Source organism: Canis aureus, chromosome 1 (assembly GCF_053574225.1).
Source record: "Canis aureus isolate CA01 chromosome 1, VMU_Caureus_v.1.0, whole genome shotgun sequence".
In the NCBI taxonomy this organism is placed as follows: Eukaryota; Metazoa; Chordata; class Mammalia; order Carnivora; family Canidae; genus Canis; species Canis aureus.
The window spans coordinates 121,641,790-121,667,915 of NC_135611.1; the positions used below are offsets into that span (position 1 = coordinate 121,641,790).

The window sequence follows — 26,126 nt, forward strand, 5'->3', positions numbered from 1 at the left end:
CAATAGTGCAATTTAGGAATTGCATGCAAATTTACAAAACCCACCTGTGGTCTTCCCCACCTCACTGCGTCTAATAATTTCATCATTTTACAGATAGGACCAAGGAACTCAGGGCAGGTTCGTCGCTCAAGATCAAGCAGCCAATAAGTTAGTGTGGCCAGGGTTCAAATTTAAGTCTGTACACCCCCCATTTTGTCGTGGTCTACAATGTGCTAATCTGACCATCGCCTGCGATTGTGGAGAGCTGAAGACATTGTGATGGAAATATCTCCACGTGTCGATGCTTCTGAGAAAGGTCTTCTTCCGTTTTATCTTTATTTTATAAGAGCCTTATTGGGATATGATTCAAAAACCCATAAAGCTTACCCTTTTAAAGGTAAATAATAATAAACAGAATTATTGCCCTTTAAAGAGTCCAATTATTTCCTTTGAAAAGAGTCCAATTCCGTGGGTTTTAGAACATTCAGACTTGGGCAACCACCATTACCACCTAATTTTAGAACATTTTTATCGCTCCAAAAAGAAACCTTGAACCTGTGAGCAGTCACTCCCCCATTCTCCCCTTCCCCAACCCTGCAGCCTGCCCTTACGCCTACCCTGGACATTCTAGACCTTTCCTATAAGCAGGATCATATAGTACATGTTCTTGCATAACTGGCTTCTTTCACTCGACCGTGTTTTCGAAGTTCGTTCATGATTTAGCGTCTACTGGTGTCCGGTTCCTCCTTAATAGCAGAATAATATTCCATTCTATGGATAAACCACTTTTTTTGTTGTTGTTCATCTATTTATCACTCGAGTTTCGAAAACACACCTTGAACGAATATGTAAAAATCGGGAGACTTCATACTTTCGTATGAAAGTACAAAACTTGGGGATGCCCGGGTGGCTCAGTGGTTTAGCATCTGCCTTCTGCCCAGGGTGTGACCCCGGGGTCCTGGGATCGAGTCCTGCATTGGGCTCCCTGCAGGGAGCCTGCTTCTCCCTCTGCCTGTGTCTCTGCCTCTCTCTCTCTCTCTCTCTGTGCCTCTCATGAATAAATAAATAAAATCTTTTAAAAAAAGTACGAAATTTCTGGAAAACCTCAGGTGCCCCGATGCCACATTCCTCGTGGTGATGAGAAGCAGGTGCAGAAGGTCCACCCTCCACCCCTGGGGACCGCCCCGTTCCTACTCTCCTCTTCTCGCCGCTGGGGTCTCTCGCCTGGTCCCCGGAGGCATCTCGGTTTGGGACCCGTCGTGTGTGTGGAGTCATAACCCCTCAGCCAACCTTCCCCGGCCCCGACGCGGTCACTTCCTGACCTCTCACTGTAACCTCAGGACTCACCTTTGCTGTCGGTTAACAACAGAAAGTCAGGACTGCTCAAAATTCCATGCCAGTCGCCTGCTCCCATCCAGAGACAGCAGGAGCCTGGCATCCTGAAAGAAACATGAGGGTTTACAAATCCCTATACAACGTGGGTGGATGCTTTTCCTTTTGGCCACATTTCCCTGGGCCCTCGGCACCCCAGAGCTGCAGGTGGCACCGTGCAAGCTTGGTTTTGAAACCAAACCAACAGCAACAACAATTAAAAAGAAAATCAAAAAGCAACTCTGCACATTAAGTGTGGAGAAGAGACTTCCAACCCTCTCAAGTCAACGTCCGAGGGCCGCTTTATCAGTAGCCCTGATACCAGAGACTTTATTGTTCTCTGCTCTTTCCCTTTTCTCCTAAAGGGAGAATCCAGATTATCCTCCATCAAAGACTTCTTGCACTTGATGATTTTTTTTTTTAAACAACTTTCTACCAGTAAAGGGGAAAAATAGATCCCAATGTTTTCAGTGTCTTCTATCGCTGCTGTCATCGGAAGGGCACACATAGTTCCATAGGTTTGACCTTCCTGAAGCCGATGGCTGCAAGCCTTGGAAGAAGCATAGTGCGCACGTGCACGTGGGTGGGTGTGTGCACACACTCCCGTCCGCGCTCACATGGGTTGAGAAACTACAAAGCTGTGGGGACCTTCCCCCCAGAACACAGCCTTTTTTAATGAGTGGGGTTCAACCGAGTCTTACCAAAGCCCGATGAAGCTCCAAAAAAAAGAAGAAAAAAAGTTTTACCCTTCCTGAGAAACATAAGTGAATAGGAAAAGATTTTTTTTTTTCCAGAGGTAGAGGTTTTATTGCGTAAAACACTGGATAAAACGGGACTGCTTCAAAGACATTTTATTCTAACAGCAGAAAGAAAACAGTCATTGCTGAAAAAACAACTTTTAATACTTTCTATACCAGAATAAAGTTCTGTCAACTGATGTATTATAATAATAAATAATGACCAAGAATAAACTTTAAATACAAAGTTTTCTACTTGTTACAAGCATAGCAACAAAATCCTCTACTCTATTGATCTCAGATTTCCTCCAAGATAGATTTTTTTTTTCTTTGTGTAGGAATGTAGACAGTATTATGACCAGCATCACAGACTACAGAAGTTACAGGGAAAAAACTTGACATGTTTAGATATGAGGACCTGGTGACATTCAGAAACTGACACTGCATCACTGCGGCTGTCACTTGTTTGTATTACAAGTTACAAATGTTCTGGAAAGAAGGCTTGTGTCAGAGGGGGAAATAAGGACGGTAGCACTGGACAAAATGGGATCAACACGCACGCCACAAAGAAGAGGGGATGTTCCCAGTGTCACAAACAGAATTATTGCCTGTCGCATCTGACGATGCTCAGAAGACACAAAAGAATACCAAAAGAGCTCCCAAAGTGCTAGAAATGGAATGTGGCTCTCGTTTTTTTTTTTTTTTTCCACTTTTTTTTTTCCTCTTGTTTTTTTTTTCTCTTTTTACTTTTTTTTTCTTCTTTTCTTCTTTTTTTTTTTTTTTTATATATTTTTCTCTGCTAAGATACCAAAGGCGGGGCAAACACACGGAAAGCAAGCGACTGGCACAGTCACCAAACACAGTAGTGCAGTTAAAATCCTAAAGCTCACTACAGTCAGAAAGTTTTCAGTAACATTTCAGTCCTTCCTCTAGGATCATAGAAACAGTTGCATTAAGTTTATCAACTCGATTTAAGTAAGGCAGTGAGAACTATTCTAGAAAAACGAGAAAGCGGCTTGCTCTATGCCAGATGGGTCCACGTTGCACAGCGACCTCATTCGCACTGAAACCTTGGGTGGGTGACACCCTCTGGACAGCGTATGCAAACCGGATCCCTTATTAGCCTGAGATCCCTTCTGGTCTCAGGATAGCGCTAAGCATTTTATTTACATTGATTGCAGTTTAGAATTTTTGTAAACTGCTGTAGGCAGAGCTGAAGTTTTTAAGGCCCTGGGGTTTTATTCTGTGCTCCCAGCCTGCAAGGAAATATCGACTGTTTTTTTTTTTTTTTTTTTTAGTTTTTTTTTTTAAGTCTGAATGATTTCGTTTTAGAAGAAATTAATACTTCGATACTTCTCCACCGTCACAAGCAACAGCACCAATTTCGTGTCACTCAAAGGAAGTATGTTAAGAGGCTGAACTTACACACCATTCTAGCAGATTCAAGAATAAACCCTTCACCAGTCTTCTTACAATTTTTTTTTTTTTTAATGAGTTAAGTGTTTCATCATTGGCCCTCAAAATCTCCCTCTGGGTGGTGCAGAACTCAAGAAATTTGGAGTATCCAATCAGTAAAAAAATCTAAAATCTACAAAAATATAGAACACATTTGTTTTACAAAAACAGACATTTTAACTCAAACAGTTTTCTTCATTAGCAATAGAGAGCAGGATGTTTAGATTCGGATTTTTAATACAAGCTATTTCCTAAGAGCTTGTCGGAGAAGAAAATCCTTCTTCGTGTCTGTGATACTTAGAAAAGCTAACACATGAAAGGAAGCTGATCATAAGGACCGGAGCAGCCTTCATTCAAGTAAAATCTTAAAAAATCATAATAAAAAACAATCTTCCTATTATTACGTGAATTTCCACTTCTCACCAGCACCTTCTGTGGATAGGGTTGGCTAGTTTTCCTAAACAGCATTTCATATCATGGACCCCTAATTTACTTATTTATTTTTTTATCAGCAACTTCTTTTTCATCCACACACACACAAAAAGACAACCGAGAGAAAAAGAAAAGAAAAAAAAAAAAGAAAAAAAAGCCTTTCCCTCAATCCTGCAATTTGATCTTAAAAAAAAAAAAAAAAAAAAAAGGAATTACTCATCAAACCTGCAATGGGCATTTGTCTGCAGATCATTCCTGGCCATTGATTCGTTTGGCTGTGTGTTTTTTAAAAATGCACGTGTAAGATGGCAATCCTCTGCAGCGCCGGGCGGCCCTGGCGCGGGCGGCGGGCTAGGATTTCTCCGCGAGTGCAGTTGGGACACTATGTGGATTGATTTTCTCTGCAGTGACCGCTCCAGCCTGACTGGCACCGCCGCTGCCTCGCAGCACATCTCATTAGGGTGGGGGGCAGATGGCAGCAGCTGGTGGCAGATTATAGAGGTGTTTTCAACAATGAAAACACAGCCCCTCCATCTTCAAGGCAACACTAAATCATTTAGATGGTATCATTTTTCAGTTAAGAGCATGATCGGGGGACAAAGACGACTTAAGAGTTGGAAGGGTCCCCAGCTTGCTCAAGCTTGGAGGACACCAAGCCTTCCGGAAATCACTTCTCTTCCACCTGCATCGTTTGGAAGTACTTGTTGCCGGGTAACAGTTTAGCAGCCATTTTCAAGGGCTGGGGATTTGTTTTTGTGGGTTTTTTGTGTTTTTTTTTTTAATATATATATATAGATATCTTTTTAAATTTTTTTTTAAATGTTCTATACACTAGTGGGGGAGTTGTACACGATTTTTTTTTTGTTTGTTTTTCCCCTTGGAATGCAGTTAGCAAACTCTTTTACCAGATGCATAATCTTAAAACTGTGTAAAATAATATTGCAATATACAGGTCAGTTTGCTCAGTTACGCTCCTCCTGGGCTTTGCAGCCCTCTTCTGTTAGCTCCGCTGAGCAACCCGCCTTGACAGCTGTGGGGTCTTCGAAATTCCCAGAAGCCTCCGAGTCGACTCTGGAGCGCTTGAACCTGCGGTCGGGATACTGGCTGTTGTCAAAAGGCATACGATGGACGCAGAGGACGTGGGTCTTCAGGTTCCCCTTCTGAGAGGCACTGTAGGGGCAGTATCGGCATTGAAACGGCCTGTGACCTGTGGACACAAAGAACGGCCGGTCAGCTCTGCCGCTCGCTCCCTCCCCGGCCCCGCGGCTCCGAGGACACCAGCACCATCACCGCCAGCATCGCTACTGTGACACCTGCGCTTACTACGCAAAAAATCGGATCAGCGAAGGACAGAAACGCGGCCCGTGGATCCATTTGGACAAGCAGTAAGCTACTTGGCGAAACCAGAGGTTGCCGACGAATAACAGCTCGAGTTTCTAAGATCTGTCCATCCCAGGGGGAATTTTAATCCCGACTTTTCCAAATGACAGGAGGCAATGTTGGCAACGCCTCGATTCTTTTTCTATAAAGCCTCGGCCCGTACCTTAGGCTTTGCAGGCCAAGACACAAAGCCAAAGATACTGCGCAGGCACCACTATAGGGCAAGAGGGGAAATACACTTCCAGCGTTTTATGGATGAAATTCAAAACTGATTCTCGACGCTGAAATTTGAATTTCGTCTGATATTCCTCAGAGGTGAAATAGTTATTATCCCTTGTTTGTTTGGTTGGTTTTCAACCATTTAAAATGTAGAAACCACTTTCAGCGCCCAGCCTGTACGAAAACAGATAGGAGGAGGATTTGAGCACTGGGTGTTATTCTGTATGTTGGTAAATTGAACACCAATAAAAAATTAATTTATTTTAAAAAAATAAAGCTAAAAAAAAAAAAAAGGAGGAGGAGGATTTGGCCCCCGGACTGTGCTTTGCTGATCCCATTTCTACACATGAGAAAAGCCGTAAATCCCTCCCCCTGAGATTCTGACTCAGGTCTCGGCACTAAGCCACTTCCCTTTCTTATCCCCCCATCAACTCTTTATGGACCAGCAAGGGAGCGTGAGCACGAGGAGCATGAGGAGGCAGGGGGCTGAGAGAAGGGTGTGCCCCAAGCCTCGCCCTGGGGTGGAGCTGGAAGTGCTAAGCTGGTGGCATTTGCAGAGCCTCAGCGTTTTAAGGGGGGGCCAGAAGAAGATACCTGGCGGGAAGCAAAATATCCAAATAACCCAGGCCCGGATAGTTTTAAAGAAGTTAGATTTTTGAATCGTCACCCTTGAAATCAACTTTTTCTTTTTTTTTTTTTTTTCTGGAAACGTGCTACATCGGAACAGAAGATGGATTCTTGTGGAAATCCACATAGTCCTCCATGCTTGGTTTTTCTGTTCTGCTGCACAGAAGACATGCACACATTTCTGCCGCCTTGAGGAACCAGGAAAGCATCTGGTTTTGGGAAGTTATAATAGAACAATTGCATTCCCCCCCCCCCCCCGATGTGCGGAAGCTGTTGACATGCCGTTCCTAGGAAGCTCATGAGTACTGTCCCACCCAGCACCCAGAGAGGTCAAGGCCCAGGGCTGGGTTTCATTTGCTCAGAAAAATAAACAAGTAAATACATGGGCCCAACCGTTTACACCAGGAAACATCCAAACAGCATATTCAGCACTTTTTTCTAGAGCAGTAAGAGCAGAAGGCCTGTGTATCTACTTAGCGAGACCGTCAAGCTCCTGAGAAACGGGAGGCCAACCAGACGTTTGGAGCTGAAGCTCACTTTCACTTCACATTGCACACAGTGCTTGTTTCTTCCTTCCTTCCTAGCGGGTTCCGAGAGTTAGGCCTCTCCTTTTCCCCTCCCAGCCAACTGGTCTGCAGGACGGGTCTCTCCCACCTACTGACAGAGGATGGTCCAGTAGGTCCCAACTCCTGTCTAGACTATGAACACGGAAGCCTGCAGGAGGACTTTGTGCTTCTAGGTGTCCCACCTCCAGTCCAGCCTCCCCAGCAAGACCAGGATGGGCTCCGACAGCAGGAGCTCAGCTGCGGTTTCCTTGCCTCAAGTCTTTGATGGCCACCCACCCCCCTGAAGAAATCGGGACCTTCGAGTCTCGTCCGAGCCACCTCCTCTCCGGTCTCCTCTGGAGCCTCCACGCTTTGTCCACATCAAACCAGACCACTGGTGGTCTCTGCAAAAAGGGCTTCATTCTGCAGGGTCTCCGTGCCCTTGCTGTATGTCCCTCGCCCTGAAATAACCACTTCCTCCTCTCTCCTCTTTCCAGGTTCTGCCCAACTGGGATGCCGCTTTTGGGGGCCGCTGCGTATCGATCCCCTTGATTGGCTGTGGGTTCCTGGCAGGAAGCATAGCCATCTTAGTATCATTGGTGCCAAGCCCGCTACCTGGCACAGAGCAAGCAGGCAGGAAGTGTTTGTGGAACTGAATCATTATCTTACTCCCTCACCTTGCCTGTTTTTGAAGGTATTATAAACTTTTGGATGGAGTTTCGGCGTCTTTTGTTTCTATTGTTGCCTCTAACACAAGGCTGAGTTTGATCAACTTTCCCACTTTGCCGAAAGCCAATTTGCAAACCTGTGGACTTTGGAGTGAAGAGTAAATGAAACCCAAGAAAAGTACACTTGCTGTTGGCCCTCGTGCAATAGCCTACCACGGCGGGAAGGGCACCACCAGGCAGCAGGAGGGGCCTGGCCTTGATGGTCAAGTGAGAGAAAGATTCACCAGTGTCATTCCCCTCCTGCCTCCCTGCTACCCAGCCCCACCATCCCAAAGATGACAAGGAAGGCCCTGGGCTGGTGGGGAAGGAGAACTGAGACTCGTATTTCTAATGTGGGTGTAGGAGTTTTCACAAGGAATGTAAGTGGCCCGATTCTTCATCACATTGGAGTCAGGGCATAGATAAAAGGGAAGAATCTGGGTGCCAGTCGGTGGCAGTAGGACAGAAAAAAAACATTCTCTCCACCATAACCCTGAATCTAAGTCAGTGCTACACTGGGAATCAGCGAGTTTCAAGCAGATCCCAAGACTCAACTACCCAACTCGAGAAGTTGTCACCCCTGTGGACACTGAACTACTTACTAGCTCTGAGCCCGGTGAGGGAGGATTCGGGGTTCTCTGCAGGAGCAGCTCTTGAGCAGGAGATGAGACAGCCCAACTCTACAGCTACAGGCATGTGAACGAACTGGAGGTCATGCAAAGAACCTGAGAAGGACTGAGACACCCGTTCTCAGGAAGCCCAAGAAATGTTTCTCAGGAACAGACTACATGTTCTGGGTTGCGACCACGGGCAGCTCGGTGGCCGCTCACTCTGCCAATCACCGTGGCTCACCTATAACGCCGGAGCCAGCTCACCAATTTTCGTGTCATATTGCATGTTACGCTTATGCCCGTTGCATATTACATATCATATGACAGTAAGTCCCCGACGGAGACAATCGCCACGGTCTGATGAGTCTCCGGAGTCAAGAACTCTGAATAATAAAGACATAAAAATTTAAAAATAAATAAATAAAACCAAGACTCTTGGTACTGTGATCCAAAGAGCCTACCACAGTCTACCACAGCAAAATGACCAAACTGGGATCTTGTTGGATAAATCCAGGGACCCCCGGGGGGCTCAGCTGTTGAGCATCTGCCTTTGGCTCAGGGCGTGATCCTGGGGTCCTGGGATCGAGTCCCACATCAGGCTCCCTACATGGAGCCTGCTTCTCCCTCTGCCTGTGTCTCTCATGAATTAAAAAAAAAAAAAAAAATCTATCTCAGGTCCCCAGAATTCAGAAAGGTTCTTCTCTTCCTCCACCGTTTCTGCCCGTCTGTCAAGGCTGTTTATTATATTTTCTATTCTCACAAATAATACGTCTCCGTGTGACATCTATGTCACCACCTCTGGAAGCCACCGTGTCTCCAGTTGGACCACCAGGGGTGCCATGCGGCATGCATGTTGGCAAGCCAAGCGGAGAACCTCAAATATCACCTTTCTTCACAATAAAAGCCTTTTTTTTTTTTTTTTTTTTGGAACGGCCAACTGGGCATAGAAGCACCGAGTAGATTTTTCCCACCAACCGATTTTAAAATATTAATCGCGATTTTAACCTGTGGCTCTCTCGGAGTCTCTCCGTCTCGGTAGAGTCAAAGATGTCCTATAATCCAGGCACGCTTGGCTGCGTCAGTGATCAAACCATGAGCGTTGAATTAGTTTGCATTTTGACTTGGGTGAGATGGAAGCCTACATGTAAATGTGCAGACCCCCCTGCGTGTGTACGTTCGTAGAGGGAAGTCCGCGCAATATCGGAATCGTAATAAATCCTGACCCTGCAGTATTCCTTGTAGATCGAAGCATTGTGGGTAATGGTGGCGGTACCTGGAGCTCCCCCGGAGGGCTCCACATATATTTCTGTATGTCATCTTCATTGTTGAGTCAGCTTTGTCAAGGACTGATATCAGCCCCATTGCACAGAGGAGCAAGTCAAGAGACAGTGAATCTGGGCAGTTTGAATCTAAAACTGATTTCCACTCGATTTAAAGTACGGAGACACCCTAATTCTCTGTCATCTTTACAAGAACCGTGATTGCAACGTCTGCTAATAGGACACACATACCCCCCCCGCAACGGCACCCACACACCCTTCGCCCCCTTCGGAATGGCTTGCTGAAAGGTCCAGAAGAAGGCAGTATGTTCTCCCCGGGGTCAGATTTAAGGGAAAGGTCTGTTCTTTGGTGATGGGAACACTTACTCCCAAACAGAAAGCTGTCGTTAAGCAAAAGCACTCTGGAAACTCGCTACCTCTCTGAGTCCAGCTAAACCTTGATGGAGGGGTTCAAATTTCTCTGCGCTATCCGCTGTCCGCACCCTTGAAGCCCCTGGGCCCTGGGACTAAGGCAGCGATGTCGAGGTCTGTTAGCGTTGAGTTAGAGACCACGAGCAAGGGCTTTTCAGAACAAACCCCAAACCTGAGAGCTCCCAGGAACAGTTCACTGTGCTGTTCAAATGTCTGGGACCAAGAGCAGATCCATCTGCAGGTAGAAGCAGGAGGAGGGGCCCACGGACATCCGCGGGCTGGATGGAGGTGCGGCCTGGGGGCAATCCGACCTCTGGATGGAGACAGGTCACCCCAATCCCAGAGGAGCAGCAGGCACAGCCCTCAGGGTGACAGGGCCACCCCTTGGGGAGCTTTGAACTCTGCAAACTGCCATCCCTCCCTTCTGAGGGAGATGAAAACCAGCCGTGCCACTCGGGTTGCCTGGAGAGAGAGTTGGCGCTGCACCTGGGTCTGCAGGTGGCTGGGAAGATGCTAATGTCTCTAAGACAGAATGAGCTTCCCCGTTAGCTGCGGCCTCCGTCCAGGTCAAACCACGGAGAAGCACCGCCCTCCACAGTGGCCTTGGCCGAATGTGCAGACAAGGAGCTCCCTGGCTCGGCCTGTGGGCTTTGCCCTCAGGTGCCCACGCGCCAGCCAGCGCGAGTCTGGCCACGAGCTGGGGCTCGAAGCTGAGGCTACTTACTCCAGACTGGAGATTCCTCTGCGTCCGGCCTTCGTGAGGCAGGGGATGTTCCCAGGCCGTGACCACGGAGGCGAGGGCAAGGGGGACTGCTGGTACCCCCAGGAGGATGCTCTGAGGATCGCGTGGAACAAGGCCCCGAGTCCGTAAAGCCCCCAACCTGTGTAAACGCCAGCGGGGTGTCACTGTCACGGTTACTGTTGCCCCTGCTGTCGTCCCACAGGGTCTCCCGCCCACTATTTTGTGTGCTATGTGCCTCAGGGGGTCTTCAGGAAGCTTCAGGGATTGTCTGTCCTCAGGGCATTGGCCCTCGAGTGGGAGCTTTGGGAAACAGGAAGACCTGCAAGGTCCAAGGGAACAAGTTTCTCACAGCTGCGTTTCGCTCGGATGAAGCTCAGCAAGTGGAGGTTAGGACGGGCTTTGGGTCAGACCCCGGGCTGGGGGATCCGGTGGAGCCGAGGCCTAGAGCAGAGCCACCGCCCTGAGGCCATGTCGGTGGTGACTGAGGAGCGGTGATGGCGGGGAGGGGGGGTCCTCAGGGCTCAACCCAGACGAAGGTGAGCCCCTGGAGCTCCTTCCATGTTCTTCACCCTCAAATCCTCCCCTCCTCCCCCGCCCCCGAGTTTGCCGCCTTCAGCATACAGGACTCTCTCTGTTCTCCAAATGCTCCCTCCTCTTTCCTGCCACGGGACCTTTGCTCCAGCCTTTCTTGTCCTCTAATCTGGAGTGCTCTCCGCCCCTACTTCATCTGATTACTGTAGTGTGGCCTTAGCACGCCTGCCTCTGCCTCGAGGAGGCCCGATGACCGCAGACTCGCCGTGACGGTGGGGAGGGCCAACAGAGCACACGCGTCTGCGGCAGAGCTCCCAACAAGAGGAGCTGAGCAAGTCAACACTTACGTCTCTCTGCTCCACTAGACGGTCGGCTCCACGGTGCAGGGGCCGTGTGGTTGTGCCTTTTGGGTTTTTTGATTATTGCCCTTTCTTACCACGTAGCACAGTGCTTGGTGCATCACAGATAACCATCAAGTGTTTTGTAAGCAAAGGAACTATGGGTGGATGAATGGATGGATGGGTGGATGGACAGAAGGGTGGATGGATGCATGGATGGACAGACGGATGGGCGGGCGGATGGATGGATGGATGGATGGATGGATGGATGGACGGATGGGTAGACAGATGGATGGGTGGACAGATGGATGGATGGGTGGATGGGTGGCTGGCTGGATGGACAAATGGATGGGTAGATGGATAAATGGATAGATGGATGGATGGAGGGATGGATGGAGGGATGGATGGATGGATGGATGGATGGACAGATGGATGGAGGGATGGATGGAAGGATGGATGGAAGGATGGATGGATGGATGGATGGATGGATGGATGGATGGATGGACAGATGGATGGAGGGATGGATGGAAGGATGGATGGATGGATGGATGGGTGGATGGATGGACGGATGGATGGATGGATGGATGGATGGATGGATGGATGGACGGATGGGTAGACAGATGGATGGGTGGACAGATGGATGGATGGGTGGATGGGTGGATGGCTGGATGGACAAATGGATGGGTAGATGGATAAATGGATAGATGGATGGATGGAGGGATGGATGGAAGGATGGATGGATGGATGGATGGACAGATGGATGGAGGGATGGATGGAAGGATGGATGGAAGGATGGATGGATGGATGGATGGATGGATGGATGGATGGACAGATGGATGGAGGGATGGATGGAAGGATGGATGGATGGATGGATGGGTGGATGGATGGACGGATGGATGGATGGACAGACGGATGGATGGGTGGATGGATGAATGGATAGATAGATGGAGGGATGGATGGATGGATGGAGGGATGGTAGAAAGAAAGAATGAAAGAGGCAGCCAGGAGAAGGGAGAGGAGAGAAGCGCTCCACCAGACAGAGGGACAGGCCTGACCCCAGACGCAGGGACAGGAAGCCTGGGATTTGTGCAGGGGTCCGGGAGCAGGTTGTGGTGATGGAGGGGAAGCCCAGTGAGGGAGGTCGACAGGGCCAGGCTCCCCAGGGGGTCCTTCCACGGGAGAAGGGAAGCGGGGAGGCCCTTCCAGCTCTGCAGCAGCACAGCCGAGGGAGAGGAGCCCCGATCCCCATCCCTGTCTGCAGCTGGGGCCCTGGGCCCTGCCGTGCGGCCAGATGGGTGCCCCCCACTGCCCACCCCACGGCGCTCCCCTCTCTCTACCTCTCACTTTGAGACCATCAACACTTCCCATCACTGCCATGTGAAAAGTAAGTACATCATACGTTAATTTGTATTGTCACTGCGCCGTAGAGCCGTGGTAAAGAGCACATTCATTTTTAATCCACTATGAATAATATATAAATATGTATACAGTGTGGAGGGTCAAGAGGAGTAAGGAGAAAGCAAGTCGTACATTGTTTATAACAAAAGTGGGGAAACGAGATATTTTTCTTACTTGCTACGATGGAAATATCTGCTCTTTCTCTGTACCTAAGGGGGAGAGGAAAATGCGTCCCCTTGGGGGACCATCCATTAATTACAGCTCCACACTTGTGGGCAGCGCAGGGGCTGCATCTGCCGAGCTCCCAGACTTTCCAAACTGACGCTTTCTCTCCGGCTGCGGGAGGGCGGATGGGGGTGGGGGGAGCCGGTGGCTGACCTTGGGGGGCGTTGGGTCTTGGGACGGCTCCTGGGGCCCACTCACAGGAAGCGCCGGCAGGGAGATGAGCTGGAGAGAAGTCTTCCCATTTTACAGATAAGAAAACCAGGCTCGGGGAGGGTAAGTGATTTTCCAAAGGCGGGAATACGCAGCTGGCTGGGCTCTGGCCAGGCAACCCTAGGGATGCTCACCTGTGCTCCCCGCTGTTGCCCACCCACCCCCACCCCACCGCCAATCACCTGCCGGAAGATTCTCCACACGGGGCTATCTCCGATCACGACCCAGGAAGCTCCAGGAGGGAGTCCAGGAACGCCGGGCATTACAGCGGGTGTGCGTGTGCTGTGCGCGTGCCTGTGATCTTGCACATGCCGCATGCCACACCCCTCAGGGACAACTGGCCCACCGTAGCCCCGAGACACCCACCGCGGCCAGGCATTGCACACGTGGCTGCCATCAAGCCACAGGACCCCAAGCTTCCATCACACGACTCCTGGAACCCGGCCGACTTCCACGAGCACACAGTGAGCACCCACTGCATGCACTCCCCCCGAGCAGACGGCTGTGGGAGTCACACAGGACATTCAGGGCCGCGAGGATGGGAAGGGCGTCTGTCCCACACGCCCGATGTGATGTCCACCCAATACACGCTGAGTGGCTGGCCACAGGCTTGAGGCTGCCTTCGGGGCTTGCAGCGGGGGGACACCCTCTCCACGGGAGGCGGGAGAGGCCGAGAGCTCATGAGGAGAGCACAGGCCCTGAGAAGTCCTGGGAAAGGAAGAATGTTCTTGTGGAAAGACGTGTGTGCTGTTGGGCGGAGGCAGCATCTACGCAAGGTGACAGAGGCCAAGTGCTGGATGCTGGAGCAAGGACGCCCGAGAATGGACAGAGGCGATCTCCCCAGGGCCACGGCAGGTGCTCAGCACAAGGAAGAGGGTCCCAAGGGGTCACATGTGCACGCGGGAGGGGTGGGGTCCCTGGTCCCCCGCAGACACGGAGACGCGGGCAAGGCCCTGTGGGCTCAGCCTGCCCGGCCACCCCCCAGGCTGGGGCAAGCCTTCCAGGCCCATCACACGGGGCCTTTGCTTGTTCACCTAAATAAAGGGGGACATGGAAATAAATGGCATGTGGGTAGACGAAGAGGAACGCTGCTGCCAGGACTTCGAGATGCGCCCCACATGCAGCCTGACAACGCGGCCTGCAGCAGCCTGCGGCAGACTCACCTGGAGACACTCCCGTTTTCCTTCCTGCAGTATCTGTCTTGGAGCGCGGGGTCGTGGAGTGTTTCTAAGACCCCAGGAGGGTCTCCCAGGGCCACGGTTTATGGCACCGTTTCCTAGAAGGGACTAGCTGGAGACGTGGAGCCCACAGAGGCTGCCCCCCCACGCACAGGGCCGGGAGGCCTGGAAAGCACCACCCTAGAGGGGTACCTGGAGGGACCCTGAGCAGCACCGGCCCTCCTATCGCACCCCAACTGCGGAGAACTTTGCATCCCTGGAAGCTAAGGATATTTGCGAGATGCCCACTGGTGGTTAAGAAAGCGCCCCCCCCCCCCGCCCCAGAGCCAGCTGTGTATGTTAGAAATGTGCCCCCCCCAAGTGGGCCTGCAGACCCGGGGGGATTCCAGGCATGGGGGCACCAGCACGCCCTCCGGGGGGCAGGCCTCCAGGGCCCCGCCGCGCCCTCCGAGGGTCCAGGGCTAACCCTGAGGCTGCCAACCGGCCGCGCTCCTGCCCGGGACCCTGGCCGTCCTCCCAGGTTCACAGGCTCAGCAGAGGCAACGGGATGGGCACACAACACGGACACACACTGCGCCAGCAGAAAGAGCTACTTTCTCACTTGCACACGTTACAAACACACACACACACACACATATTTAATTTCCCTAATTCCAAATAGGCAAGAATGGTTCTAATCAGGTGCATAATTTATGTTTTCAGTTTTCAAAAAAATATATATATATATATTCATCCATCTAATCAAAGATGGTAAAACACACGTTGGAATATCCCCAGTATAAATAATTTTGGGTTTCAAATTCCCTGTGATTTCGGTTTTGATTTAAAACGCTACCGAAAAGCTATCTCGCCGTTTTAAAAGCGGATTTGGATCCATGTGGTAACGGAGTGGAGACGTCCGCCAGCGTGAACTCGTGTTTAGTTCAATGTTATGAGTAACACGGATGTGAGTCTATGCAGGGGTTGGCACACGCACTCCTGTCTCCTTGGCCTGTCCGTGACATCCCGGGGGCAACAACACGTGTAGGGGCCAGACTTGAGGTTTTGTACGATTCTCAACAAAAGGAACCAAGGCTGCTTGCAGAAATGGCTGATTTGGAGGCACCTAGTGGCTCCGCGGTGGAGCGTCTGCCTTCGGCCCAGGGCGTGACCCCGGGGTCCTGAGTTCGAGTCCTGCATCAGACTCTGCATGGAGCCTGTTTCTCCCTCTGCCTGTGTCTCTGCCTCTCTCTCTCTCTTTCTGTGTCTCTCATGAATAAATATACAGAATCTAAAAAAATAAAAATAAAAAATCTAAAAATAATGGCTGATTCTAGGGCCGGCCCAGGAAATATACAAGCTGGCCCTGGGGTGTCTTTGACCAGGAAGAAAGGACTTGTTCAAAACGCCCGGCAATGATGGGGGCGCGTCAAAGTATCCCAGAGCCAAGTGAAAGAGGCCGCGATGGCCAGACCTGGAACGGTTTTGGCAACAAAGCGAACGATACAGGGTCGGGTTATAACCCGAAGTATCAACAAGCATCCACAAATCATATGAACATAAGGGAAGGGCTGAGTCACTAAGTAGACGGAGAAGGGGAGGCCGATGCTCCACGCGGTCCAAGGCTTTGTGTCAATCTCCCTCCTGGGAGGCGGGAAAGAGGGAAAGATCTCCGGCTCCTTCGTGTGCACCGCATGGTGACGTCCTTCCCAGGAAGGGCACGGGAAGAGCGCGGTGTGGGAAGGGGGAAACACCCGCCGCCCAGGACAGGCACCTGCTGCCACAGCCCGGCCAGGCCACCACGGTCGGAGTGACAGCAGGGCCTTGATTCGGCCCCACAGGAAGCCGAGTCACCGCCGTGGTCTTCCCCCCAGAGCCCCAGAACCCAAGTCTCGCCATGAGAAATCCCAAATGAGGGACCTGCTGCAAAATAGTCCCCAGAACTGTCAGGGTCATCAGAAACCAGGAGAAAGCCTGCAAGGTGCCACCGCCAAGACGCACCTCGGGACACGCGACGACTAAATGTAAAGTGCTGTCCTGGATGGGATCCTGGACCAGGAAAAGGATGTCAGGTTAAAAAAAAAAAAAAAAGATAAAAAGAAAAAATCTGAATAAAATATGAACTTTACTTAATAATAGTGTATCAATATTGGGTCCTTCATTGTAGCAAACGTAACCTGCCAATGGAAGATGAGTACAATGAAGACATGGAGACGTCTCTGCACCATATATGCAAAATGTTCGTGATCCTAAATCTTTGTTAAAATTTACAAAAAAAAAAATTTTTTTTTAAGTTTCTTTAAAGGTGCAGTTGGTTGGTTTCCAGTGGCCAGTGACAACGTAGCGCTCAGATCAGGAGCCGGCCAGAGCTGAGAGGGACACCGAACTCCATCCTAGGGGAGGCGGTGGGGCACCGGAGCACCCGGGCGGGCGGTGGGGTGTGGGGCGCAGGCAGGGCTGGAACACGAGCTCCCCGTCCTGCTCGGGCACAGTCAGGGCAGGGGGTGGGGGAAGGCTCCAGTCCGAAGCCCCGGTTCAATCCTTATCTGTCTCTGGAGTTTCCTGCTCTTGGACCAGTTATTTAGCCTTCCCAGGTCTCACTTTTGCCACCTGTGAAATGGGCAGACCCAAGCCCTGAGAGAGCGCTGGCGGGAGGCTTCGATGAGGGGGGGCCCGTGAAATGCTGAAAACCACGTGAGGCAGGTCCACCCCCAAGGTGGGGCCTAAGAACCGAAGCCCCGGCTGGGCCTGGAATCAGAATCGCCATTCCAGCGACAACGCTGAGGGTCCAGGTTCCCTGCCCCTGCCCGCCACCTGAGGACGCCCAGGCCCCAGAGGGCCGCGAAGCCCCAGAGCAGTCGGGCCACAGCCCGTCTCGCCGCCTCCCTGCAGCGTCAGACCCACGTTCAGTTAACGGGGTGGCTCAGCGAGTGAGGCTGGGCTCCAGGGGAGGTGCAGAGGCTGCCAGGGGCTGTGCCCACCCCACCTGCCCCCACGCCAGCGGGAGACTCAGGAGCGTCCTCCCCCCGGGCCTCCCCGTGCTCCCTCCCAGCCGCTCCATGCCCAGCTCTGGCCCTGCGTGCAGATGTTGCCTTAAGCCCTGTTGATTCGTGCCCCCCCAACCCTGTACCCCTGCGCTCAGCCCAGCACCCCCAGCCGCCCTCCCGGGTGGGCGGGACACGCAGCCCGATGCGCAGGCAACTATTGATCAGGGATCTTCAATCATTCCCCGGATTTCACGAAAGCATTTATGTTTATCATTAAATGACCTTCAAAGGGTCGATGAACTCACTTGCCCTTTTTTGGAGATTTTTTAGACGTGTAATATAATAAGACTCTAACAACGCCCAGGGTTTGTCTCCGGGTGAGTGATCGCACCCTGGAAGAGGCGACAGGACACCATAGAGAGAGGACGCTGCTCCCCAAGTGTGAGGCGGGAGCCAGGAATGGAGGGGCTGGGCGGCTTGCCCCGGGTCACACAGCAAACCTCAGCCCCCCTCCCACCCCCTTCTGTCCCCGCATCTCCAGGGAAGGGGAGGCGGGTGCAGGGGTTGGAACACAGCACCCCTGCAGGCGCTTTTCCGTGGAACCGAGCTGACCACTGTGTAGGTGAACAGCCTCAGGGGAAAAACTAGCCAAAGTTGGATATTATCGCTGAAATAAGGCTAGAGGGTTTTTTAAAGTTTTATTTATTTATTTTTAAAGACTTTATTTATTCATGAGAGACCCAGAGAGAGAGGCAGAGACACAGGCAGAGGGAGAAGCAGGCTCCATGCAGGGAGCCCGACGCGGGACTCGATCCAGGACCCCGGGGTCACGCCCTGAGCCCAAGGCAGATGCTCCACTGCGGAGCCCCCAGGTGCTTCTTTTTTTTTTTAAGTTTTAAATACAATCTTAAGTGACCCTCCTAAGGTGGTACTCAAGAGCCGGCAAAGGTGGGAGGGCTCCTAAGCTTCACCTCCCATCACACCCTTCCTCTCCGCACCTTCCTGCCTTCGGCGCACCGGGCTACGTGCAGCTCCCTGAAGTCCCGGTGCCAACGAGACGGACGGTAGCGACCCAAGGAGCTGAGCAGGAGCAGTGACCGCGTGGCCCACCTCTGGCACCCACAGCCCACCCAGAACAACAGCGAGGACTCTCGGCCCACAACAAGGACACCGGAAAGACAGAAGGGCAGCAGGTGCATCACATACCTGCCGTCGGGTCTCCACCCCCTGTCTGTACGCGTGTCCCCACGTCCCCCACTGCACCCCACCCCCACCTTCAGTGGCTCCTGTCTTGCTCCTTAGCTGGCTTTCCAGATGACCTAATCCCATGGCCGTCCCCACTGGGTATCTATCTGCCCATGCAGCCCCCCAGATTCCCTCCAACCAGACCCTCCCAAAGCCCCTCCTCAAAGCCTTTCTGAGGACCCCGCCGGCACAGCCCCACTTGTCAAGACTCCACGCAATTAGGCACTTAATTGGGTTCGCCAGACGCTGTCCACGCACGGCCTCCCGTGGCGCGGGCTGGGAGGGTGGGGACGGGACACTCCTGCGGTTCTGCACAGAACAGGGGCGCCTGCCTTGGTGGGTGACCCCTGTGCCTTTGCTGGGGGCCCAGGGACACGCTGGCAGCCTGCACAGCCCTGATCTTGAACAGGCTTGGCCCAGGGTGTGGTCCTGAGGGGCGCACACCCCACCTGCTCCCCTGCACCTGCCCCTTGTCCGTTCTGGTGGGAGCAGCCCTCCTGACCGGTCACCCCCCGGGACTCCCCCCTGCACCGGGGCCGCACCGGGAAGCCCCGGCCTGCCCTGCGGTTCTCCTCCCCTGCAAAACCTAAGTGCTCAGAGCCCCGCAGACGCCCGGGCGGGCCGCCCCACGCCGCTGGCTCAGCGAGGGCACAGGAGGGCCCTGCAGGTTGGGTGCACTTTGGGTCACTGGGTGGCTGTGCATTTTCCCGTGTCGCCTGCGGGGGAGCTCCGTCGCCCCGACAATCCCAGCTCCCTGAGCCCAGCTCTCCCCGGGTCCCCAGCAGTGCCATTTCCACTTCCTGTGTGATGCTGCAAGGTCACCACCACCTCCCCCGCCCGACTGAGCCCAGGTGGGCAGCTCCGCGGAGCCCACGCCACCCTGCACGGACGCGCGTTACCCCTCGGAGGCCCCAGGCTGGCGGCGCACACGTATTTGTTTTTTTTATCCCTCAAAGGGGAAAACAAAGAGCTTTCATGTAAAAACACGGATGTCCGGTGCATCCTGAAAAGCCAGAAGTTCCGGCAAGATCCAGCCGGAGGCAGCCGGGCAACCCCCGAGCTGGGCCCGGTTTGCTCCTGGGCCCACGTCACTCCCGGCATCATCCGCCTCCGGCCGCGTGGGCCTCACAGTCCTCGGGGTCCGCTTGGTCCTGTCCTGCCGGCGCCCAGCACTCCCAGTGCCTGCTTCTCTGGCTGGGGGGGGCTGGGGGGTGCAGGGCAAGGTCCCCCCGTGGCTCCGTGGGGCCGATGAGCCGCATTCCCTCACACGCCCAGCGGAACACACAAGTGGGTGGTCTCCGCTGCTCCCGTCGTTTCCAGTTTTCCATTGTGTCGCTTAGAACCAACACATGCGAGCTTAATTGTAGTTTCTGCTTTATTGTACAATCGGAGTATGGGAGGGGGGCCAATGCTGTACGCCCGGCGTGTGCCAAGGGGGTGCTGTGGGCTGGGCCGCGCTGGCAAAGACGAGGGGGGAGGCGGCGTCCCTCCCAAAGCATCATCGCCAGCCCCGCAACGGCAGCAGACGTCCGGCCCTGGAAGGCCCGCGTCCCGGGTTACCTGGGCCACGTCCTCATAGAGACATCAGTGCCTTTCTGGGTGGTGCTGGTGCGGGTGGGGAGGGCGGTCCTGTGGTTTGGGCTCACCTGGAGGGCGGGAAATGCCACCCAGGAGAGCGCAGCGGGGACACCCCTGCAATTTGGGGGCCCTTGCATCGTATTAATGTGAGTTTACGCGTGAGAGAGAATCACACCCCTCTCTCTTCTCATAAAGGAATCAGGCGCCCGCGATGCGTACCCAGGGCATCTACCATCCATCGGGATGGGCGCGCCGGGTATATCCTAAACAGCTCCTTTTTATCACGCCCAATGCTACAAATCAGTGGCGTGAACAATAGACAATTGCAAAGTAAGGAGAGACGGGAGCAGAAAGTTCCCGGCGTTCGGCGCCCTCGGAGTGCCACGGAGGTTGTCACATGCCAAACACCAAATAAAATAAAATACACAAAGCAGCGCAGGAGAGAGGTGGCTCTTCCTATGAAGTCACAAAGGAAACGCTACTCCTTTCTTCTCTCCTCTCCCCCCTATAAAAGGCTCTCTCTCGAAAATCAAAGGTGTCAGACTTTGCTTTTTCTTGCTGGCATGATCCAGAATATGGCTAAGGAATGACAGATGTCGGCACCCAGCTGCAATGAAGCATGCTAAAGTTTCTGTCTAATCCACTTATTTCTCTGTAGTCACGTAAACCAAAACAAATGGGCAGGGCTTTACATTAGGAAAAGGGAAAAAAAAAAAAAAAGAAGAAGAAAGAGAGGAGAGAGAGAAGAAGGAGAAAAAGAAAAAGCCCCCAGCAGCAGGACTGTGTTGCATAATGCAGGGTCCACGCCATCTTGCTGTCATCCTCCCTCCACGGGGAGGAGGCACCTGGTGGCGGGCCCCGGCCCCTCCACGCGTGGCCCTCCGAGCGCCCCCCCCGGGCACCTCCTCCTCCCCGCGGGGGGCGGGCGGCTCTCCCAAGGGAGACGGCCTGCTTGGGGCCGGGTGGGGGCGAGGGGTGTCCGAGCCCGGGAGGAGGCCTCGTGGAGGGGGAGGGAGGGGGCACCCCGGGGCCCACCCGCGCCGCACACACGCACACGCACACGCACTTACACACCAGCACGCTCCCAGGGTTCTGAGCCGCTAAACCGAGATGATCATTGTTATCACCAGCTCCATCGTTTTCAACTACTTGAATAAATCCAGAGGAATTATACCCGGAGCCCGTGTGTAATTAAAGTGAGCGTTGTTAGACTCTTCGTTTAATAAAACACTCGAAAAGAAAAGCCCCTGGTAGGTCTCGCGGTGCCCGGGGTGGGGGGTGGGGAGGGCTGGGGGAGGCGAGCGCGCCCGGGGGGCCACCACCTAGTGAACCTGCCCCCCCACCCCCACCCCACCCCCACCCCCACCCCGCGGTCTCGGAAGGCGCCGGCGAGCATCGGGAGTCCTGGGGCTCTGCGGCTGTGTCCCCGCCAGCAGCGCCGACAGCTGCGAAGCACTTTCAGACGAGTCACAAGGCAAGATGTGACGGCTTTCGCCCATGGCAGAGTGGCGCTCCGTTTCTGGCCCTTCAGGCAAAAACAGTAAAGGCAAAGAGGAAAATTTGAGATTTCCCCCCTTAAACTTCCCACAACAACCTCAGCAAAACCACATGACTCGCCTTCTACAATCTCCCTGGTGTGTTCACTGCTACTTTGGCAGAAAATCAGAATTACTGTTATATAAATTCCATCTGATGCCAGAGCGACCATCTGTGAGTAAAACTGCTTCACCTACGTCTGCCTGCAAAGCCACTCTCCCAGAGACAAGGGAGAAGGGGGGAAAAAATTTGATTAATTTGCAGAATGCTTGTGATTTGCTCATATATTATTATAACTGCTCATCAGCACATGACAAATTCCCAGCCCTCCGTGCAGGCCCCCGTTTGGTTTCAGCAGTTCCTTGCGTCGGCACCTGACAGACTGCAAGGTCTCTAATGACTTTCAGATGCTTACAAACAGTAATTCTATCTTCAGAATAAAAAAGAAAAATCCGTAGGAAGAAAAGAGGAGTGAGTTCGTCTATTCCATTTCCTTCCTGTAGATCAACATGATTTAACTCTTAAGGGCGGCCACCGCTGCAGCGTGGGGCCTGCCGGGCCGAGCCGGGGCCGCCCGCCGAGACAAAGGCCCCCGGCTCCCGGGGCGGGGTGGGGGCGCGCCCGGGGCTGGGGGGGGGGCTCCAGGCCCGGGGTGGGGGGCGCGGATGGGACGCCGGGACGCGCCCGGGTGCCCGCAGCCACCGCCCGGCGGTCCCTCCCGCCCCGCGCTCCGGGATCCCTTACGTGTGTCCACTTTTAAAAACCCTAATAACCTCTCGCATTCTCTGCAAACACATCTGCCTCCTGACTGCAGTTGGGTTTCTGGCTCCCCACCCTCACCCGACCCCCCCAACACACACACGCGCGCGCACACCCCGCCTCCCCTTTGCTTTTAAAACTCTGATTATGCCTTCTGAAGCCCTGCCTCTGTGCTTGATTGCCTGTTTCAGATTAGAGATTTTAGAAGGAGACAAAGACTTCACGATGCACATCAGTCCCACATATGAGGACCCACAGAAGGAAAAGCGATAAAACGCGATACACCATCTGTCCACAAACAATAACCTGCGTGTTTGGAGGCTCACAAATTATTTAGCGCGCAACCTTCCCAAATTACGGAGCCTCGAGACGGGGCAGGGGCTGGGAGGGAGACCCTCTTTGATGTCTCCTGGTATTTCCCACCCCCCTGGCCCCCCCCTCGCCCCCGCCCCCCCCCCAAAACTGATTGCTAACAGTTGAGGAATGTCTCGGGGACACGTAGATTTTTACTATCAGGATCTTCCTGGTACACGTAGCCTGGGATCCGGGCGAGGGTTTCCCCCTCGGCCCCCCGCTGCCCACTCCGGGGCCATTCTGGGACACTTAGGGACATTTCGGGACAACTGGCCCGGATGCAAAGTCTGTCTCCCTTCACATGTGTCTGAGGAGGGGGAGGGCCGGGGAGGGGAGGGGGAGGCGGGTGCGGACTCCTGAGCACAGAGATCCTGAACAACGTCCATTCAGCAGGCTGGTCGGCTGGTGGGTTCGCTTTTGGAAGATATTCCTGATTTTGTTCAGGAGGCTTCGGGTCGACACGCCAGCGGGTGTCCCTCCGCACCTCCAGTCTTCCACTCCCCTAGAAACATGCTCCTTTGCCTTCCCTGCTGACCCCGGGCCGTAAACGACTCATGATAATGAGCCGGTATCTTCTCAGTCGTGCCACAAAATTCCTTCTCAAAGGATTTTACTAAAATAGAAGGGGGGAGAAAGGACCAACTACGACATATGTATCATATAAATACATATAGTTAGTGTTGGTGGTGGTGGTGTTTTTAATCAGACATTCCTCACCCCTTTGTTTGAGGCCTGGGACCTCTGGTTCCGAGCCGGGGCCTCAGCATCGCGTCTCCCCACCCCACCCTGAGCCCTCGCCGGGAGTCGGGTGCTCCCGAAACGGAACTGGGGGCACCCAGGGGCACGACGGTGGCCGGCGTCGGCGGGTGCTGAAGCGGGACGTGGGGCAGCTGGTGTTTGAAACCCGGTGGTCACGCTCCAGACGCCTAACTCTCTTTCCCACCGAAGACCCCCCCGTCCCAGCCCCCAGGATCCTGCCTTCAAGGATGAGGCCCGAGAGGCAGCCCTGCGGTGCCGAAGAATCCAATGGATTACTTTACATGATTATTAATAAACAACCAAACAAACATTTACTTTGCAAATTGAAGCATTTCTTCCCTGAGTCTCAAAATAGACGCGTCGTTCTACGGAGAGGGAGGCTGGAGCTGAATGGGAACTAAATCAGGCCTCATCACCAAATTCATTGCAGCGCTTAATTATCCAGGTTCTAGTCCCTTTCTGGGTGGCTCCTCCCTGGAGCCCCCTGCCGGCTCCAGCCGGCCCGTTCCCCTCCCTCTGGGGCCCACCCGGCCCTGCCCTGGGCCCCATCCACATCCCCGGGTCCCCCCAACACGGAGGCCCTGTGTGGCTGCCGTTTGCTCCCAGCGAGTCCGACAAAGCCCTGCACACAGTAGGTGGTCGGCCAGGAAGCTCCAGTTGTGGGATTTCTGGAGAGGCCCGGGTCCATCCCCGTGTTCTGAATTGCAGCTTGTTTTCCAGACTCCCCTAACCTGATATCAATTAAGACTGTGTTTACACACACAGCTTGGCTGAAATTAGGGGGGGCGGGGAAGCAAGGAGGGGAGTCTCACTTGCATTCAAACAACCAGATGTTTATTTTATTTTTTAAAATACATGATGCCAAACGACAAGCCACGTTGAGATTTTTCACTTCCTGGTATATCCAGCAACAAAACCAGACTCTGCTCCTTGCAGCCCCGAGGAACGAGCACGTGTGCCTATTTCCCCCCTTCCTTTTCCTTCTCGCCCGTATTGCTGTCGTGTCCTTCCCCCCCACACGCTGAGAGCTCCGGCACCCGTCAGGCCACGCGACACATACGGGGACGCGGTCCCGGGGAGTCACAGGAGGCCAGACGGGCCGGGTTCCTGCCGGCCCCGGCTGTCCTCCTTTTAGAGGGACTCTCTGGATTTCCATTTGCTATCTGACAGTGGCATTATCCCAATAACCACAACCAATCCGAAGCTTACCCGAAAGACTGTGCATCCCAACTCCCTCCCCTCCCGAAACGGTTTGGAAAACTGGGAAAGGAAAGAAGAAATGAGGAAGCCCCCGCCTTACACCCCCGAGGAAACGGTTTCTGTTTTTCTCTCTCACTTCGCCAGCCCCTCTCTCTCACACACGCACACGCACACGCACACGCGCGCCTGTTTTCAGCACTTCGGCCCTTACGATGTGTCAGGTGTTGGACATGGATCACCATCTCCTTGAATCTTAAAATCAACAGGATGCTACTGAGCTTTCAGCTAGAGCCCAAAGTCACTCCGAACACACAGAGACAGGTGCAAGGGTCCAAGAAGAGCTCAGGTTTTGGAGGCAGGCGGCTCTAACTTGAGCACTTAGCAGCCTCAAGGCCTTGGGCAAGCCCCCCCGGCGTCCCTCTGGAGCCTCAGTTTGTGCATCTGTCAAAGGGGCCGATGCTAGCGCCCTGCCCAGAGAGAGTGTCAAGGTCCCGCCGTGAAGGCCAGCCACCTGTACTCGGCAGAGGGCCGGGTCCCCAAAGCCGCCGCCTGCCCTCTCTCCAACCCGTCCTGGGCACCCACCGTGTCCCACGGAGGGAGCAAGGGGTGGGCGGCCCGGGCTGTGCGCCGGGGGCTCACGCGCTGACCCCGGCCCCGGCGCACGGCTTCCCCCCGCAGGAGCCGGAGCTGCCTCGGAAACACCGTCGCCCCCTCTCAGGCACATCCTTTACTTAAATGAAATATTGAAGTCCATCAGGATGAAGTGTGGGTTTCAGAAGCTGCAGTAAGAAAATTAAAGCGACCGAGTGAGAGCGTTTTATGCACGCGGGATAACTGCCTTTTGATATAGCTTTTTACTACACATTTGGTATTATGGATCCGTAACAGATAAATGTGTATCGTGGAATATATAAAAGTGCCAACAATTGTCAATATGCATCCACACGCTGTGGTAAGAATATTCCATAAAATACTCTCAAAACGTGATGGATGTGCGTAACTCGGTGAGTGATGCCGCTGATGAACATTTGGAGACGGCGCATCTCAGGCCCTAAGGAGGTCTATTAGACACCGCCGCCCAAACCCCGCTGACATTTTAAAAAGTCCCTTGATACTCAGAACAAAGAGTCCTCGAGCATACACTTTCGCCAAAGCCAGGACTCAAAACACACGTAAAAATGGAATAAATAAAATCCAAAAATCTAGGCCTGGGCTGATAGGAAGCCGCAATCCGGGGCACGTGAGCCACTGATCCCGAAGCCAGCGGTTGGTTCTCCAGGCACCTGCAAGGAGCCTGCCTGTGCGGACCAGGCCAGGGCCGTAGAGGGGGGCTAAAGGGGCCCGGCCGCCGCC

The 26,126-nt window shown here is 53.3% G+C and overlaps 1 protein-coding gene across 11 annotated transcripts in view; it reads right to left on the reverse strand.

Moving 5' to 3' along the window:
• Positions 1-2,186: 2,186 nt before the first annotated feature.
• ZNF536 (zinc finger protein 536) overlaps positions 2,187-26,126 on the reverse strand; it is a 430,531-nt gene continuing 406,591 nt past the window's right edge. For 9 of the 11 annotated variants that reach the window (XM_077856554.1, XM_077856529.1, XM_077856538.1 and 6 more), the window contains one exon: positions 2,187-5,181. In XM_077856554.1, coding sequence (XP_077712680.1) covers positions 4,937-5,181 — 245 coding nt within the window. In that variant the 3' untranslated portion in view covers positions 2,187-4,936. The remainder of the gene's footprint in view (positions 5,182-26,126) is intronic. The other 2 variants (XR_013356748.1, XM_077856595.1) reach the window with 2 other exon arrangements.